Source organism: Rhinopithecus roxellana, chromosome 9 (assembly GCF_007565055.1).
Source record: "Rhinopithecus roxellana isolate Shanxi Qingling chromosome 9, ASM756505v1, whole genome shotgun sequence".
In the NCBI taxonomy this organism is placed as follows: domain Eukaryota; kingdom Metazoa; phylum Chordata; class Mammalia; order Primates; family Cercopithecidae; genus Rhinopithecus; species Rhinopithecus roxellana.
The window spans coordinates 55,216,853-55,231,823 of NC_044557.1; the positions used below are offsets into that span (position 1 = coordinate 55,216,853).

The following is a 14,971-nucleotide window of genomic DNA, read 5'->3' on the forward strand; positions in this document are numbered from 1 at the left end:
GCAGGGGTTCCCAGCTTCTGGGCCATGGACTGGTACCAGTTCATGGACTGTTAGGAACCTGGCCACACAGCAGAAGAACATGCCTGAGCTCCGCCTCCTGTCAGATCAGTGGCAGCATTAGATTCTCAGAGGAACACAAACCCTGTTGTGAACTGTGCATGTGAGAGATCTAGGCTGCATGCTCCTTATGAGAACCTAGTGCCTGATAATCTGAGGTGGGAACAGCATCATCATCCCCAAACCATCTCCCACCTCCTCTCCCAACCTTGTTCATGAAGAAATTGTCTTGCACAAAAAGGATGGGGACTGCTGCTCTAAAGCACTAGTCACACCTGGGGTGCAATCCCCTCTTGCCCAGGTCTAAGGGCAGTACTGGCCTTATACACGCATATTGAATTAATATTGAAGACGGACCAATTACTCAACTGATAAGGAAAGTTTAATTTTGGTAAAGAAATACAGCCAGGAATAAAACACTGTCTGAAAGGCTAATTCAGTAGATAGAGCACTTAATTTTAGTATTAACTGTGTATCAAACACCCTGTATACCTCCATTTTCAATAGGAATCCAGTATCTGGTAGCTATGGCATATTTTCTTTACAACTCTCATTATTTTCTGACCTAGAATAGATGTTTCATGATGATTATGAGCAATTATAATTTATTAATTGGCATAGGAATTTTTAAATATGTTAATATGTCTGATTCTAAACTAATAGCCTGAATCTTTAGCTATTACTAGCTTCTTTAGAAAATGCTACTATTGTATCACAATATTTATAAAGTTTAACAATATCACCTTTATGGTTTTGTTGCTTTTTATCTTTTTCTTTAAGTCTTCAGGGTGTTTTGCTTTTTAAGCCTATTTTATGTTTTAAAAACCTCTGCAAATTCAGCTAAATATCATCATAGAGAACAGAACAACAGGAATAGGGAAAAAACCTACAAAATTATATTATTGGGCATTGATTATTAGATATTCCTTATTTTGCTAGTGTGTATTTGTTATACTTTTTTTCTGGCCATGTATATTGTAAATTTGTACTTTAAGTGAATTATTGATATGTCTCTTTTACAAGACGAATTACTCCAAACTGATACCATAATCATGTGAAATTTTTAATATCTATTAAAATTATCAGAAAAATGAAAATCGATGGAAAACAGTAGAATGCAGTGGCTGGTGAACTGGGCTTTGATATGCATATTAAAGATGATTATGGGTATAGGCAGGGAACATGTAACCTTTCTTAGCATATGTCAGTAACAGAAGGATAGGGTATCTGAAACTCCATAGGGGTCATTTTAAAAGCATTGAGCCCAGCAGGCTGTGAAGCAGCATGTTTCACTATAAGAAATCATAAAAGCTAAAAATTTAAAAATATTCAAGGAGACTGCAAATCATCTTTGATTACTAACATGGATTAGGAATGTTAATACAATATCTCAAACTCTTGAAAGGCTGCTGTCATGGAGAGAAAACGTGCTGTCTTACGAAGCATCCCTTCATATCATGGGAGGCAAGTATTTAGGTTGGATTGTGCTGTCTTCATGCACACACACACACTCCTGTATCCTGTAGTTTTTCCCCTTCAAAATTGGACATAATTAGGTTGACAAGGGTAAGATATTAGAAAAGCCATACGATTGGGATGTCATCTAATTTGGAGACTGTCAGTGCTCTCAAAACTGAGTGACTTCTTGACTTTTAATATTTTGTTTATTTTTAAAAGTCTGTGCAACTGCTAGATTATTCTTGATGTTTATGTGACATGATAACAATATTTACTTTTAAAAATTGTTTGAAGGTGTTTGAGAGGTCATTAATGTATATTTTTTCTTTTTGCAAATGGAACCACACAGATTATTGCTGCATCATTTGCTTGTTATTGCACCAATATGGAAAACACCTATGGATTAGAAGTAGTTGGTCGTATTCCACAAGGGTAATGTAGTCTTTTTTTAAAAAAATATTATTTGTTTGTTTGTTTATTTTTGATGGAGAAAGGGACAGGGAGTGGGTGGGTATGAATATTTCATTTCTTAATTCTAATTAATTTCTATTACAAAATGATAGAAACACACACTTCATGTGTTGAGAAAGAGTAACTTCCTAGACTTCACCTATTACTAAGGATGTTACTTCAGCATTACTTCAGGTAAAAGGTGTGGGAAATATTTGCAAATATATTATTAACAAAATAGAGGGCATTGACTTTGCAAATTAGTTATGATCTGGGATTTAGTCAGCCCTATCTCTTCCCCACCACACATATTCTATGACTATTTTCATTTCAGTTAAATCATAGTAAAAGTAGACAATCATCATCTGAAATAGCAAACCCTAGGCCTGGGTAGTATATAATCATGAAATAGTGGAAGTGGAGAAGAAGGAGTAGTTCCCTAGCTGGCTTTAGCCTTCCTCTCACCACTAAGGAGGAGTTTAACAAAATAGATGTTCACCCTAAATGAGCAAAAGGTTGTACCACATATGGGCTGAAAGAAAATGAAAATATATGAGGGAAGGAGGACAGTATCTTATGGGTTATTCCATTTGAATGGACTGCATTACATGTACACTGATAATTATGAATTTGGGGCAAAGTTACAATTGTTGAATCCTATAAATTTTTATCTTCCAATCCCAAATTTTGGTTTCTAATTACATGAAAATGGAGAAACAGTAGAAAAATTCTCAGGAATTAAAAAGGGAATGTTAAAAATCCTGTCTCTAGCACATATAGACATAGGCTAATGTTGATTATATGAATCAAATTGAATTTTCTCGAAGATTCCTGCTTTTCTACCTTTGAAAGCCAATTTGTTATTCCTTTTATGCCATTTTGTTGTTATTAATAATTAGGCTCACTCAGTCTTCATGAAACTAAGTTATTTTACTTTGAAATGATTTTGTATAGCATAATAACCTGTAATGATATAAATCAATTTGTCTTAATGGTAAACTTAAGTCGGTGGGTTAAAATAAAAAAAAGTCGTGCCTCTCCTCCATCACCTCTAATTCTCCTTTATTTTGAGTGACCTTTCCAGACCCTTCTGCTAAAGGAATTATAACAAGAACATGGCTTTGAACAGAAGTCGAGCTGAGATTGCATTCCAGCTCTGCCGTTCACCTCTAATAGTGATATTAGATAACTATTACCTAACCTTTCTCAAAATGTTTTCTCCTCCATACAGTGGGTATAATGATGCTTGGTTTGGAGGTTGTTGGGAGAATTAAGTAAAATAGGTATTATGAAAGGGCCAAGCATTCTACTTACATACCGGGTATTAAAAATCAGCATGAATTCTCTTCCAGTTTTCTTCCACTATTGCCTAAGGGATTTATGTATGTATGTATGTATGTATGTATGTATTTATTTATTTATTTATTTATTTATTTGGTAAGTCTCCCAAGGAATCATCAGGGATAAATAAATAATGATAATTTGGCTCAAGCGGTTTTCAAAAGACAATTAGACAAGGGCTGGGTATTATTTGAGAAAAATATTTTAAACAGTTCTTTGAAATGGAAAAACAACTATGCTCCTATATTTTGAAACAGAGGGTTAGTTAGATGGAGCCTTTATACATATTTTTCTTAATGGATGTAAGGCATAGTTAAGTGTACTGTGAAAGGATTGAGTTAAAAACATAGTTAAGATAATGAACTCAATGGCAAATTTAGGGATTAACTCAAGAATTGTAGCTCACAGTAAACCAGTGTTTGCATACAGCACTGTAGTATTCAAGGGAGGAAATACAGTCTTCAACACCAGCCAAATAAATTTTGGAAAGGTTCGAATGAAAGAATGCTCCAGATTTGCTTTTGTTCTGATACAGGAAATTTCTGTAGAGTCAGAATTTCTGTGGTGTAATCTGAATTCCCTGGGCGTAAATGCCAGTTAAATGCATGGAGCTGTCCCTGTGGTGTTCCTTGTAATTTTGCTTTTCTGCTAAATAATGTTGAAAACAAAGGGCTTCTAAGGGCAAGGCTGTTTGGTTTTCTCATGGGTATTTCACTTAGTCTATGTAAACTTCAGAGTCATTACCACAGTTAAATTCATTGCAAGTTGTTACAGAAATTACATGAAGTTTGATGACTTCAATATGGTCCTTCTTTCCACAGAATTCCTTCACCTAGAGCTCCCCCGATGAACATCCTCTCTGCTGTAATCACTGAAGCTTTTGGAGTGGCACTTGTAGGCTATGTGGCCTCACTGGCTCTTGCTCAAGGATCTGCCAAAAAATTCAAATATTCAATTGATGACAACCAGGTGGAGTGTGCCCCCAGCCCCTCTCCACTCCAGTTGTATCACTGCACTGTGCAGTCCCAGATCCAAAAATGTTGAACTTATGAAAAATAAAACTTTCCTAACTGTATAGCAAGAGTGGGTTGAACAAAACAAAAGAAAAATATCAAAATCATTCATAGGAAGCTAAAAACCTGGCATTGATGGTTCATAATACCTTTCATTTTTGTTAAAATAAAAGGCATCATGATGTTCTTTTTGATTTGTTTTTAGGAGAGAATCCAAACAGATTTATTATTGCATGCTAATGTTTAATAATTATGGATTTCTAAGTACAAATAACACTAGTATTACTTTTAGTAAAAAAACCTAAAGAATGTGAGGGTCTATTCTTAGAATACCAAGGGATGTAGATTACACTGATCATATTTCTGAAAATACATTTGCCCATGTCCTGTTTCAAGTCCTGTCATGGTGGTTCTACAGAGCTGTGCTGGTCTACAGAGAAGTTGCAGTGTGGTAGTTTATGAATATCGAACTACCTGTGTGTAAATCTCATTTTCACACTATGTGACCTTAATCTTCTCTGTGCGCCAATTTTCTCATCTTTACAAAAGTAGATTTATTCATTCCACAGATATATGTTGAACCTAATATATAGCAGGCACTGGTCTAGGTACAAAGGATACAATGGTGAGCAACGCAGACCATGTCTTTCTTTTACTCGAAACCTTCCAGTGGCTTCCGGTCACACTCAGAGTAAGAGCCTCTCTCATGGTTTACAAGGCTCTACATAACCTGTGAATACTCTTTTCCTCTTTGGTCTCATACCCTTTTATACTCTGTGCTAGCAACATTACCTTGTTTCTCCTTGAACCCACTAGTCATGCTTCTGGCTACGGATATTTACACTTGCTCTTCCCTTTTCTGGGAATTCTGTTCTCTCCCATACCTGCTTAGCTCCTCCATTTATTTATTTATTTTAAATTTTTCTTTTCTAGAGATAAGGCTCACTCTGTTGACCAGGCTGGAGTGAGTGGCATGATCGTGGCTCACTGCGACCTCAACCTCCCGGGCTCAAGTCATTCTCCCACCTTAGCCTCCCCAGTAGTTGAGACTTCAGGCATGCACCACCATGCCTGGCAACTTTTTTTTTTTTCATTTTTAAAACATGGGGCCTTGCTATGTTGCTCAGGCTGGTCTCAAACTTCCAATCTCAAGAGATCATCCTGCCTCAGCCTCCCAAAGTGCTGGGATCGTAGGCATGAGCTGCCGTGCTCAGCCAAATGCCTCTTTTAGGCAAGGGAAGCCAAGAATGAATAATTGGTTTAGCATTGTGAAGGTCATTTGTGAAATGATGAGAAGAAAAACCTGACTGGGGTGACTTAAAGATGGAGGAGAAATTGATGACAGAGAGCATTACAAAACATAGTATTTCCCTATAAGGTTGTTATGAGGATTAAAAGACTAAAGTGCTTGAGAACAATTACTTGCTCATTGTAAGCACCCAATAAATGTTAGCTATTTGTATTGTAATTGTTGAATCCCAACTGGTGGGGAGAACAAAATCTGAATACAAACAAGCCTCATTATGTGACAAATTGTACCTGCAGTCTCTAAAAGTTGATTATGATTAAGATATTTTATATTCTCTCATTATGAATCTTGCAGGAATTTTTGGCCCATGGCCTCAGCAATATAGTTTCTTCATTTTTCTTCTGCATACCAAGTGCTGCTGCCATGGGAAGGACTGCTGGCCTGTACAGCACAGGAGCAAAGACACAGGTAACTGAATTGTTCCGCAGGGACAAAGTTCTGCTAGGCCTTTACTCCCATTCTAGGAGAGTGGGAAGAGCTAGCTTCTCTTTAAAGCCCTGAAAATATTTTCACTAATTTAATTTTTTTCTAAGTTGTTTTAAGAAAGTCCTTCTCTCTCTCATCTCTTTCCTATAAATGACACTTCCAAAAGCTAAGGATTCAACAAGCAAACTAAAAAATTCTGTACAGATTGCAGCTTTGTGGTTAGCAACCTTTGAGGCCAAAGCTCCCTCTAGTGGTGCCTCTCTCTTTCTTTCTTTCTAATCTAAATGGTCAACATGACGTTTGCCCATTTTTAACTTCCTTTAAATAAATAAAATAGATTATATGAAAAAGAAATCAGTCACTGACACTGAAATTTCTGTCTATAGAGTTGTACAGGTATTTAAATGTATGATAAGATATCAGCACATATTTTAGGTTAAACAATTATTATATTTTTTAGGAACTCAAAATCAATTTGACATGTATTGAGAGCCTGTGATATACCAGGCATTCTGCTGGGTACTGGTAAGATGATGATGATGATGATGATGATGATGATGATGATGATGATGATGATAATGGTGGTGATGACAATCCTAGTGATGAAGATGATGCTATTGATGATGATGATGGCGGTGGTGGAAAAGATATTGAGTTGTGAGCCAGGCATTGGCTGTCATATTTTTGTTATAAATGAACTTGTTTAATCCTATGAAAAATTAAACCTGTAATGATTTAGTAACCTTAAGAAGGAGGTGTAATTATTATCCTCAGTTTCTACATGAGAATGTTGAGGAAAAGAAGGTTAAAGTAACCTACCCAGGTCATAGAGGTAGTAAATGACAGAGCTGAGATTGGAACCCAGATAGATTTGCTCCAAAACTTGTGTCCTTAGCCACTATTTCTTATAAGAAAAATAATGAGTATCTTAGTGTAAAAAATTAACATTAACAGCTAACCATTATTAAAACAATTTATGTTTAAGATAGGAATCAGATGAGAACCTTTAAAACATTATTTGTGCCATTTCAAACATTCATTGGGAGTCTTCCATATTGAATACTATTTTAGGTTGTAGAATAATTAATTTTGAAAAGTATGTGGTTTTTGACTTTGTGGGCAAGTGATCAGCAGATATTAAAATATCTTTAAATCTTGTGCAAAGTCACTTCGCTAGTGGTGGGGCCAGGGTACAAGCCCAGGTTCTGGAGTCCAACACCGAACCACTCACTGTGTTTACTGAGCCTGACTGTGAAGAGAGAAACATAATACATTCACTCTGGTAAGAAACCAGGAATAAGTAACTATAGAATCCAGCAGGCACAATAACTCACACCAGTAATCCCAACACTGGGATTAAATTAAATCCTTAAAGATTTAAATTAAAATATAGCATAAAACCAACTAATAAAACTCATATCAGTGTATCATAGAGTACATGAAAGGAAGCAGTAACCAATGCTGAATGTATTGTAATTTGACAAATAATTGCCACAACTCATCAGCTAAGAAGTAAAATCCTCATTCAACCTTGGTTTATATGGCACAAATAATCTGATGGATTTTTACACAGCTAGGATTTTCAAGTGTAGGGTCATCTTTTGTAGTGGTGTAAATGTTTTTGCAAACTATACTCTCAAATTTTTGTGATCTAAATTTGAAGGTTTAATATGCAGTGAACTTAAATATTATTCCCCACTCTGATGACTCTTCTATCTGTAAAATCCTAGGTTCCTATAGCAGTTTTTTTTTTTTTTTTTTTTTTTTTTTTTAATTTTGGCAGAGTCTTGCTCTGTTGCCCAGGCTGGAGTGCAGTGGCACCACTACAGCTCACTGTAGCCTCAAACTCGTGGGCTGAAGTGATCCTTTCACCTCAGTATCCAGAGTAGCTGGAATAACAGGCATGCACCACCACACTTGCGTATTTTTTTTTTCTTCAATTTTTAGTACTGATAAAGGTCTTGCTTTGTTGACCAGGCTTATTTTGAACTCCTGGCTTTGAGAAATCCTCCAATCTCAGACTCCCAGTGTTGGGATTACCGGTGTGAGTTATTGTGCCAGCTGGATTCTATAGTAATTTCTTCCTGGTTTCTTACCGGAGTGAATGTATTATGTTTCTCTCTTCATAGTCAGGCTCAATAAACACAGTGAGTGGTTCGGCGTTAGGCTCCGGAGCCTGGGCTTGTACCTTGGCCCCACCACTAGTGAAGTGACTTTGCACAAGTAACTTGACCTCTCTGGCATAAGTAGACTTGGTTGTTAAAGTAGAATTACTGCAACAACTAAAGGAGTAAATAATGCTTATTTAGCGCAATGGTTGAGCACTAAATGTCCTTAAAATGTTAACAGTGATCATTGATTTTATTATTAGTATTATTTAAAAAATAATTAAATATATTTAGAACTTTTTCTTAACATTTAATATTAAAACATCCTGGTATGGTCGAGACGCAATGAGACGGTTTTCTAGTCCAAGTTGCCCCTTCACTGTGCGGCAGGATCTTGAACAAGTTAACATATTCATTTATCACGTGGGCAGAGAAGGTTGAAATAGAATCGTCGAAGTGTTTCCACTTTGAATGTGTTCCATAACTGGGGTTTCCTTAGGCATTTCCCTGCTTTTCTAATTATTATTTTAGTAATAATCAAACTATATGATTCATCTTTGTAATCTTTAATATTGTGTGTCTGAAAGAGAATAATTTGAGAAAGCTTTATGCTTATTTTAAATTGGGATTTTTTTTTTACTTGAGTTGGGTGTACATATGTTTGATTAATATGGTTGGGATAAAGCAGTGCCCCTTCTCTTCTCTGTTCTGGAGGCCACACGTTTGAATGACTAGTACAACAGAACTTTTCTAAGCACTTTTTATTTAATAGGAATTTATTTTTCTGCTTGGTATTCTATTCATCAGACTTCAAAAGAAATGAAAGATATCTGACAAAACACTAGTCCGGGAAAACAAAGCTCAGTGGCAGAATATTTTCATGCTCCTCTGCTTGTTGAGATGGTCACTAATCTTTTCTACAGCTCCCATTAAATTGCACAGGGAAAGAATCTGATTTAATGTGCATACTCAAATTGAAGATGCTTTCCCATGGTAGTCATTTCAGACCTTTAACATTGCAAGTGTTAAGTTTATGTGGGTAAAACTGATAACTGACATGGTTCCGAGAAAGCACTATGCTAGCCAAGCCTTAAAAGTTTTGTTCTAAATAGGCTATTTGTGAAAGCAATTTTCTATGTAACATGACTTCACAGAAGAACCCCTTAAATGGCTCTGACTCTCTTAGGGACTAGATTTATATCTCATAAATTGACGTAGATGACAAACAATCTTCAATTTTTAGGCTAATGACAACCAATCAAAGGATCAGTGATAATCATCTTACACTTGTTAATGAATTTACCAACTGACTTTTACTCAGAAACATTTCTGGTCTTTCTGTAGAAATGGTATTTCTGTGGAAAGTTATCTTTACAAAATGCAAATGATCATGTTATTTTTGCTTAAAGCCCTTGAAAGGCTTTGCATAGGTCTTAGAATTCAGACCATTCTGCTGTCTACCAGGCACTGAGTGCCTCCTGGCACAGCCTCCTCTTGGCCTGTTCTCCGCCTCATTCTCAGACCTAGTCCTTCTCCAGCCCTTGTGGGTTCCAGTGTCAGTTCCCTTTGTCTTTGAGGCTGCCTTTCCCTTCCTCTCTATGTGAATTCCTCCCATCCTTCGTATCACACTGCCACTTCTGGGTCTGTCGTCTTCCTCTTTGTCAACGTCCTTAGTGCCATTTGACATTAAATGTTCATTAGTGTGATTATGTGATTGATGTCATCCTTCTATCCTTGACTTAAAGCTACTGGAGAACCTTGTCTGGTTTGGTTCAGTGTATCCTCAGTGGCTAGCCCAGGACCTGGCATGTGGTAGGTGTTAGATAACTACTACAGAAAAGAACGAATGAGAAATGAGAGCTTCCAATAACTGTAAGAGAAAACTACCAGTTTTGCTGACATTAGAAGAGACTGGTCAGGCTGGACAGTTTTTTTTTTTATTACTGCTTAATATTGCACATTTACAGAAAATTCCATTTAAAACCAGGCTTAGGATCATACACTTTGGAGAAGCATTATTGAACAGAAACATAATATGAGCTACACAGATAATTTAAATTTTCTAGTAGCCACATTTTTGAAGTACAAGAAATTGATAATTTTTATTTTATATTTTAATTTACCTAGTGGAGTCAGAATATTATCATTTTAATATTAATATTTCAAAGTTAATAATTTAAAAGTTATTAATGATATTTTAACATTACTTTCTTCTTGGTACAAGGCTTCAAAATCTGGTATTTTAGATTTCAGCATACCTTAATATGAACTAGCCACATTTCAAGTCCTCAAGAGCCATATGTGGCTGTTTTGACAGTGAATTTAGGACAATTTTATCTAGAAGTGAGCTGATGGTAAAGACTTTCAGTGCTTTAGAAAATGAAACCAAATGTTTGAATTGGAACAAGAGTTACTGATCATTTAATACCAAGTGCCCTGGTTATTACACACAATTCTATCTTCCTTTATGAAGAAACCCTTTTTACAGTGACCCCTTTTAGATGTGACACCCAAAGCATGCATATCTAAGAAAGGCCTTTAAGAGAATAAGAAATTTGTGGCACAGATTAGACAAATAGCACAAAAAATGTTACACTTCTTCCTTTTCTCCTTCCCTCTAAAGAATGGTTAAGTATGGGAGGCAGCTCAGTGTCCCCTGGCTTTCTTCCCTGCATGTTTCTCTTCACTTCCAACAGAGGAGATCCGCTGGTGCTCTGCAGGGAGCTCGGGAGGCATAACCAGGAGGGATGAGAGACTGTGTCTGCTGCACAGGCAGCTCAGCCACGACTGAAAACAACAGCTGGCATGTTTTTCTGCGACACTGAGATTGTCTCTGCATTCTAATTCACCAAATTGTATTCCTTGATTCTTTCAAAATTTGGCTAATTGCTTTCATCTCTTTTAAAACCTTCTTAATCTAGCTTTAGTTATCCGATGTCATCTCTCTCTTTTTTTCTTTCTGCCCTTTCCCATTTCTTTTGCCATTCCACTACTTTCCACAAGACTGCGCATGCAGTGAGTTCAAGAACTACTTACGCATTCTTTGACGACTACTTAGGAAGTAAATGACTGGTATCTCCCTCCACTCCCAACCAAATATAAAGGTATGGATAATAAAAATGCATGTACAGTCATCTTTGTAACTAACACACAGCATATAAAATAATTGTTTGAGAACATAACAAGAATAAAATATAGATTATTTCATTATCTTTTATGCAGAATTAACTCTTAAATTTCAGTAGTTATGATTTTCAAGCAAAAATATATTTGGACATTTAGTTGGTATGACATGGAAAGAAAGAGTTAAAGAGTAAAATCCTAGCCAGTGTTTGCCCAGTGGGTAATTGTGTGAACGCTTTACTAATTGCAGTAGAAGCCAACCTGAAACTTATTAAGAAGGAGCTAGTTTTGTTTTGTTTTCTGCAATTAAAAAAGGAACAAGCTCATCTCTTTTGTTCTGGTTTTAACTTGTTTTTCAAATTTTTCTCAAGGTAGGTCAGAGAAATGCAAGAAAATATTACCTCATATGCCAAGTAAAATATACGAAGAAAGTAGATGATACTTGAAATATAGCTTAAGTGGGTTATTATGGAATCCTGAAGTTAGAGAATTCTATTTTATACACTACAAATATCTGATCTTAATTTGAGCTCTTTTTGAATGTACTGAGTTGGCCAATTATGGAATGATGGCTTTCATTGCATAATCTCAAAGATATTTTTACAAATCCAAATATCAGTGTCCTGGCTTCTTCTTTATGAAGAGAAAGAATACCAGTATTTTGAGAGCTTTGAGGGCAGACACTATAATATTATAAATTTCCATGACTGGGGAGTATATACGCTGCGCAGAGCTGGTAAGAGTTTCTTGTCTGATTAGATGAACTTATCTTTTGACCAAGGGCATCAACAATGATGAGGCAAATGCATTAAGGGAGCTAACATAATCCATTTGTTTATGGTCTATTTCATTACATGACTTACCATTTAAGGTAAATAGTCTTTTTCACCCATAGTTTGTCACCCTTTGCCAAATAAGATCCATTTAACTCTTGACTTATTTTGATTACAAGACTGAAATTGTAGTTCAATTGTTGTTGATGAACATACAAAGCACCATGTAAATAAAAGATAAATATTATTAGAGAAAAGCCCAAATGTAGTTGTGATTTACTGTTTTAAAATAGAATTATTTGGTTAGGTTGTAATTTCTATAACAGCTTTAGTGTATTATAATAAATTTGGGAACCTTAAAATATATTTGGTGTTCTTGGATCCCAATTCAGTACATATTACCTTCATGCTTTCGAACTCCCTAGTTCTATGACCTTGGCATAATGACTTTGCCTCTCTGTGTCTCAGATCCTTCCAAGTAGTTGCAACTGCAACTGTCCAAAGTTCATTCCATCTCCTAAGATTCAGGGCTTTGGTGTCAGGTACATTGTCAAGATATGAGTGAAGAGTCCCACAAAAAGGGTGCCATTGTCTTTTGTCTTAAAATAAACCTTAGCTGTTAGTATTTTTTTCTTTTCATACAAACATGGATTTACTGGATCACTGATTGAGCTCTCTGACTGGATCCTGTGAGCTGCACTCTGACACCTACCTGTTTGCAGTCTAGTAGAATGACAGGCATCATATTTTATTGTTTAAAAATTCTTATGTAAAATCACCAATTACTCCTAAATGATCAGTGTAGTGACAATTTGGTGTACTATAACTTCTTTTATGGACAATCATTAGTTCCCCTACTGATTTAATTCCCAAGTAAGAATTGTTTTTCCCCTTTGGATGCTGAAGAGTGTTTGTGATGAGTTACACAAACTATGGAAGGGAGAACAGACTCCCTCAGCCTCTCCCAACAGGGAAAGGCCCTGAACGACTGCTTGCTTAGCAGAATAATTACAGCTACTGCCACTCCACTCTCCCTCTTCCCATATATACATCTTTTAAGAGTACGAGGTTAGGACAAGTGCTGGTGCTGGACTGACCCTGGGTGTGGACATACACATGTAAGCAATTGTTAGAGATCTCTTCCCAGGTTTCTTTTTTTTTTTTATTATTACTAAAAATAAGGTTTATGGCGGTATAATTTAGATATAGTAAAATTTATCCTTTTAAGGTATATGGTTCACTTTTTTGAAAAAAAAATTGCTGTATAACAAGTAAAATCAAGATATAGAATATTTCTATCACCGTAAAAAGTTTTCTTATACTCCTTTGTAGTTAATTCTTTTTTTTTTTTTTTTTTGAGACGGAGTCTCGCTCTATCGCCCAGGCTGGAGTGCAGTGGCCAGATCTCAGCTCCCTGCAAGCTCTGCCTCCCGGGTTTACGCCATTCTCCTGCCTCAGCCTCCCGAGTAGCTGGGACTACAGGCGCCCGCCACCTCGCCCGGCTAGTTTTTTGTATTTTTTAGTAGAGACGGGGTTTCACGGTGTTAGCCAGGATGGTCTCGATCTCCTGACCTCGTGATCCACCCGTCTCGGCCTCCCAAAGTGCTGGGATTACAGGCTTGAGCCACCGCGCCCAGCCTGTAGTTAATTCTTTGCCTCTACCTTCAGCCTCTAGCATCCTATAATTTATCTTTTTTTAGGATGTCATATATATGAAATCTTATAGTATGTAGTCTTTTGTGTTTAGGTTCTTTCATTAGCTCAATGATTTTGAATTTCATCCATATTTTTATTTATTTATTTATTTATTTATTTATTTATTTATTTATTATTATTATTATACTTTAAGTTCTAGGGTACATGGGCATAACGTGCAGGTTTGTTACATATGTATACTTGTGCCATGTTGGTGTGCTGCACCCATCAACTCGTCAGCACCCATCAACTCGTCATTTACATCAGGTATAACTCCCAGTGCAATACCTCCCCCTTCCCCCCTCCCCTTGATAGGCCCCGGTGTGTGATGTTCCCCTTACCAAGTCCAAGTGATCTCATTGTTCAGTTCCCACCTATGAGTGAGAACATGCGGTGTTTGGTTTTCTCTTCTTGTGATAGTTTGCTAAGAATGATGGTTTCCAGCTGCATCCATGTCCCTACAAAGGACACAAACTCATCCTTTTTTATGGCTGCATAGTATTCCATGGTGTATATGTGCCACATTTTCTTAATCCAGTCTGTCACTGATGGACATTTGAGTTGATTCCAAGTCTTTGCTATTGTGAATAGTGCTGCAATAAACATATGTGTGCATGTGTCTTTATAGCAGCATGATTTATAATCCTTTCGGTATATACCCAGTAATGGGATGGCTGGGTCATATGGTACATCTAGTTCTAGATCCTTGAGGAATCGCCATACTGTTTTCCATAATGGTTGAACTAGTTTACAATCCCACCAACAGTGTAAAAGTGTCCCTATTTCTCCACATCCTCTCCAGCACCTGTTGTTTCCTGACTTTTTAATAATTGCCATTCTAATTGGTGTGAGATGGTATCTCATTGTGGTTTTGATTTGCATTTCTCTGATGGCCAGTGATGATGAGCATTTTTTCATGTGTCTGTTGGCTGTGTGAATGTCTTCTTTTGAGAAATGTCTGTTCATATCCTTTGCCCACTTTTTGATAGGGTTGTTTGTTTTTTTCTTGGAAATTTGTTTCAGTTCTTTGTAGGTTCTGGATATTAGCCCTTTGTCAGATGAGTAGATTGCAAAAATTTTCTCCCATTCTGTAGGTTGCCTGTTCACTCTGATGGTAGTTTCTTTTGCTGTGCAGAAGCTCTTTAGTTTAATGAGATCCCGTTTGTCAATTTTGGCTTTTGCTGACTTTGCTTTTGGTGTTTTAGACATGAAGTCCTT

General features: G+C 36.5%; 1 protein-coding gene across 2 annotated transcripts in view; it reads left to right on the forward strand.

Annotated features, from left to right (window-relative positions):
• Positions 1 to 14,971, forward strand: part of SLC26A7 (solute carrier family 26 member 7) — a 155,574-nt gene that overhangs the window by 91,711 nt on the left and 48,892 nt on the right. For both annotated transcript variants that reach the window (XM_010364375.2, XM_030937653.1), the window contains exons 7-9: positions 1,865 to 1,947; positions 4,128 to 4,275; positions 5,923 to 6,036. In XM_010364375.2, coding sequence (XP_010362677.2) covers positions 1,865 to 1,947; positions 4,128 to 4,275; positions 5,923 to 6,036 — 345 coding nt within the window. The remainder of the gene's footprint in view (positions 1 to 1,864; positions 1,948 to 4,127; positions 4,276 to 5,922; positions 6,037 to 14,971) is intronic.